General features: G+C 34.2%; 1 protein-coding gene across 1 annotated transcript; it reads left to right on the top strand.

Moving 5' to 3' along the window:
- Positions 1-2,362: 2,362 nt before the first annotated feature.
- Or4a72 (olfactory receptor family 4 subfamily A member 72) lies at positions 2,363-3,286 on the top strand. The gene has a single exon (NM_001001065.1). It carries the CDS (start codon positions 2,363-2,365, stop codon positions 3,284-3,286), a length of 924 nt encoding a protein of 307 aa, NP_001001065.1.
- Positions 3,287-4,421: the final 1,135 nt, after the last annotated feature.

The raw sequence follows: 4,421 nt of genomic DNA, 5'->3' as shown, positions 1-4,421 counted from the left end.
TATACTTAAGAACTATCTTTATTATCATAAGTCATAACTTTTCCTTCAAGGTCAAATCCAAGACCTGCATGAAAGACTTTAATTCTTGAAATCAGGTATTTATGTGGTGACAGGTAAATATTCTTTTCATGTTTTCAAGTGCACGTGTTTTTTTTTTCAAAGTTCCAGTGTCTTACAAGAGACACACAGATAGGGAAAATGACAAATACAGAAGTTAATTGGATCATACCTGTGGAAATTTTGTTTTTAGTTTCATAATCTCATTAGTATTTATTTTTCATATGAGCATATAAAAAGTTTTATACGTCATATATGTAACAATAAAGAGAAACTACATTTTAACTTGGTCTTATAGATTATATTTTATGTAATGTTTGACAGATGTACAATATATTTTTACACAAAAGCATATATTTTGTTTCTTAGAGTATAAAGAAAATTATCATTTGTTTTTGAGACCTAGTATACATTTTGTATATACATCTTACAATGATGCCAGACAATTTGTTAGTACATACGCATAACAAAATTTTGGCCAGAATATTCCTAACAAACAATAACCTAGATTAATATTATTATTATGTTAAGTTTCTACCATGTTCTTATATATTGTATTAAATTAATTTTACAATTTTTTTATTTTTGATTTTTCTTTTATTGGAATTTTTAAAATTATATTTCAAATCTTATTCCCTTTTCCACTTTCTGGACATAAGCCCCATCCCATCCTAATGTTTTCAAATACAAATTTACTCTTCTACAGTTTTATAGCACTAACCTTTGAAAATGTTGTTAATAAATTTAAAGAATCTGCTTTGATTGTAATGTGGTAATTATTAAACTGGACATAGGAGATTTGACCAAGTGAAATTCAGCACTGGTAGTTAATGAAAGTGAAGGTGTAACATATGACAGGAATATGCAAGGATCAGTACTGGGCACAGTGCTTTACTCTTAAGTTACTGACCAGCTGAGCTGTCCTCTGTTTGTAGCTTCTACAAGTCTAGATCTTAATGAGATGCTGTCCACAACGAGAATGATACACAAAGATGTAACATCAGGTCTGGCTTCTCAAGAAAACTCCACATGCTCTTTCACTATGAGACACATTCAAACATTGTCATATTTGCTTGTTCACCCCTTCTCAGGTAAATATTCTTTATACCTATTAGTATTAAAGTAGATAATTACTGGGACACACATAATGTTAAAAGCATAGTGTTATTTATACCTCAGACTAAAGGCAATAGTTATTTCTTTGAAGTGAATTGTGATATCTTAGCTTTGGTGGTCACAATGAAATACTGGGAAATTTTTTTAAGAGCTATCACATGCACATTAACTAGGCTGCTTTTTCTGCTTTAACAAAGAGGAGATTCTAGGTGTACTCCCCTGGTAAAAATGAACAAGCAGGGCACTGACAAAGTTATTATGTAGAAGTTCCTCCTCACAACAATGGAAAGAAGGTCAAAAATTAACCTATATGGCTTTACAGACCATGTTATTTATCACTGGCCCAGGATTGTCTTTTCCTGTGAAAATACTGCTTTAATGGATGTGAACACAGCATTTCTGAGAAATTTCTACTTCGGAGGATGTTATATGAGATATATTTTCTTTACCCAGTTCTCAGTTTATGTTTTCTGCTGTTTTGCTAACTATGTCATTTAAGAGTGAGAAAAAGCTAACTGATGACAAAGTATTTGATGTTTTCCTAGGATGATTTCTGAATTATTTGAATTCAGTAAATTCAAGGATGTGTGAACAGAATTGTAGATCCTATTAAGTCTCAAAAAATGGTTGAAGTACTTGCTATAGACAGAAATGTTACAAATGCATTTGTAGTTATTTGATTCAGTTTTAAATCAAATAATTTAGGATTTCATGACAGTCCCATGCTGTGCGAAAGTCTTTTGAGAAGTGTGGTTCATCCGCCTAATGTTATAGTATCATGGCAATCAGCTTTATGAGTCAGAAATCAAGATTATATTTTGAAGATTCTTTTACCAGATAAAATAATTTACACAATTCATTTAGATATTGAAGTTTGTTATAACTTAGAGACTGGATTTCTGAACTGAAAACTGATGGTACAACATGTTTTAAATACTACAAATATGGTTTTCTATAATACATAGAGTCAATAAAGTCATGAAAAACAGAACACTACTTGATAAAACCATCAAAGTTTTATCTAATTTCTTGGTGGAACCAAAGTCTTGTTTACTAATTTCACACTGGAGCCTATCACTGTAGAAGACAATGATAAAGATTTTCTCCATAGCCTATTAAAATCATGTTCTTTACACAAGATTCTGTTCTTAGGAGCTGCCATCTCTGATATAGTTCACTGAAAGGACAGATGGGAGAGAACAATAATATCACAGAATTTATTCTGCTGGGTCTCACACAGGATCCTGATGGGAGAAAAGCATTGTTTGTCATCTTTTTCCTCATCTACATTGTGACAATGATGGGCAACCTGCTCATTGTGGTGACAGTCATTGCCAGCCCCTCCCTGGGCTCCCCAATGTACTTCTTCCTTGCCTCTCTATCACTCTTGGATGCTCTTTTCTCCACTGCCATCTCACCCAAGTTGATTGCAGACTTACTCTATGATCAAAAGACCATCTCCTTTAGAGCCTGCATGAGCCAGCTCTTTATAGAGCATTTATTTGGTGGTGTTGATATTGTTATTCTGGTGGCAATGGCCTATGATCGTTATGTGGCCATCTGTAAGCCACTGCACTACTTGGCCATCATGAATCGAAGGGTTTGCATCACTTTGTTGATATTTGCCTGGACTGGAGGTTTTACACACTCTCTGATTCAAATTGTCTTTGTTTACAACCTTCCTTTTTGTGGCCCTAATGTCATTGATCATTTCATTTGTGACATGTCTCCATTATTGGTACTTGCATGCACAGATACCTACTTCATAGGCCTCACTGTTATTGCTAATGGCGGAGTCATGTGTATTGTGATCTTCACCCTCCTCCTAGGCTCCTATGGAATCATCCTAAGATCTCTTAAGACTCAAAGTCAGGAAGGGAGGCGCAAAGCCCTGTCCACATGCAGCTCCCACATCCTGGTTGTCATCCTCTTTTTCGTTCCATGTATTTTTATGTATGCCAGACCAGTTTACAACTTTCCTATCGATAAATGTATTACTGTTTTTTATACAATTATCACTCCCATGTTGAATCCTTTAATATATACCTTAAGAAATTCAGAGATAAAAAGTTGTATGAAAAAGCTCTGGTGTAAAATGCTACATGCTGATTAAATTGGAATGTCTCTCTGGTGAAATTACTTTTCTTTTTATTTGAACAAAATCAATTAGAAATAAAAATCAATTAGAAATCATAAAGGACGACACCATCTACTTGTTTTATTTATCCAGAATACATTTATGCAAATTCTTTGAAAATGAATATTTCCACAGAGATTTCAATCAGTACTGCATTATTTCAATATTATAAACAACGAATGTGTGGTCTTGACCATCACAAAACAAAACTATGTTCCTTGTGAACATACTTGTTCTTTCTTGAAATTTATATAGGAGTCATTACAAAAGGATTCTTTCTTATAAATTAGGAACTGATAAAAACAATATTTGTTGTGTTAGAAAGGCAGCTTGTACTGGGACAGATCACACCAGGCCATCCCAGCTCCACAGGAAAGGAAAGTGTATTTGGGGAGAAGGGGAAAATAGAAAAGGACAAAGGGAGGCAATGAAGAAGAAAAATAAGAAGGGGTGAATGCGGAGCATAGTGGCTCTGCCTTTTATTTGGGCCATGATATAGTCACACGCACCACCTCACAGCACAGCATAGATGGGTCTGTGGGTCGGCCAACTGGCAGGTGAACACTGGGAATGTATGGTGGTTTCCATGGAAACAGATGCTTATGTTGACATCATCACTGGATTCTGAGGCTTGCTTCTGATGCCAACAAAATTGAATGTTTATGCTCACTCAATCTATCCTGAACTTTCTAGGACTATCACATACATTTCTTGGACTAAAAGAAAGGTTTGAGATAGCAGTTGTTCATTAATTCATATGAACAGCACAATTGTGTAACTACAATATGCACATGACTAAAAGATGACTCCCATTCCTCACAGCACAGTTGTGCAGCTACAATATATACATTGACTCCTATTCTTCATGCCAGTGTCTTTATTCTTCCAGTTCAAGTTTTTGGATTTAAAATTATGTTGTATCTAGTATAGGACACTAATAGTTTAGGAAACAATTAATGAACAGTTTGTAGCTGGTGATTAAATCAGATTCTAGTTCTTAAATGTACTGTAAACTGATAAGTAACTTTTTGTGATCTTTTTGACTAACATGTTCTATTTTCCCAAATTTTTTAAAGGTCATTCTTCATGCTATCTTAATGATTGTGAATTG

The sequence above is a fragment of the Rattus norvegicus genome, chromosome 3 (assembly GCF_021556685.1).
Source record: "Rattus norvegicus strain SHRSP/BbbUtx chromosome 3, alternate assembly SHRSP_T2T, whole genome shotgun sequence".
NCBI lineage: Eukaryota > Metazoa > Chordata > Mammalia > Rodentia > Muridae > Rattus > Rattus norvegicus.
This window is presented reverse-complemented; position numbering and strand designations above follow the sequence as displayed.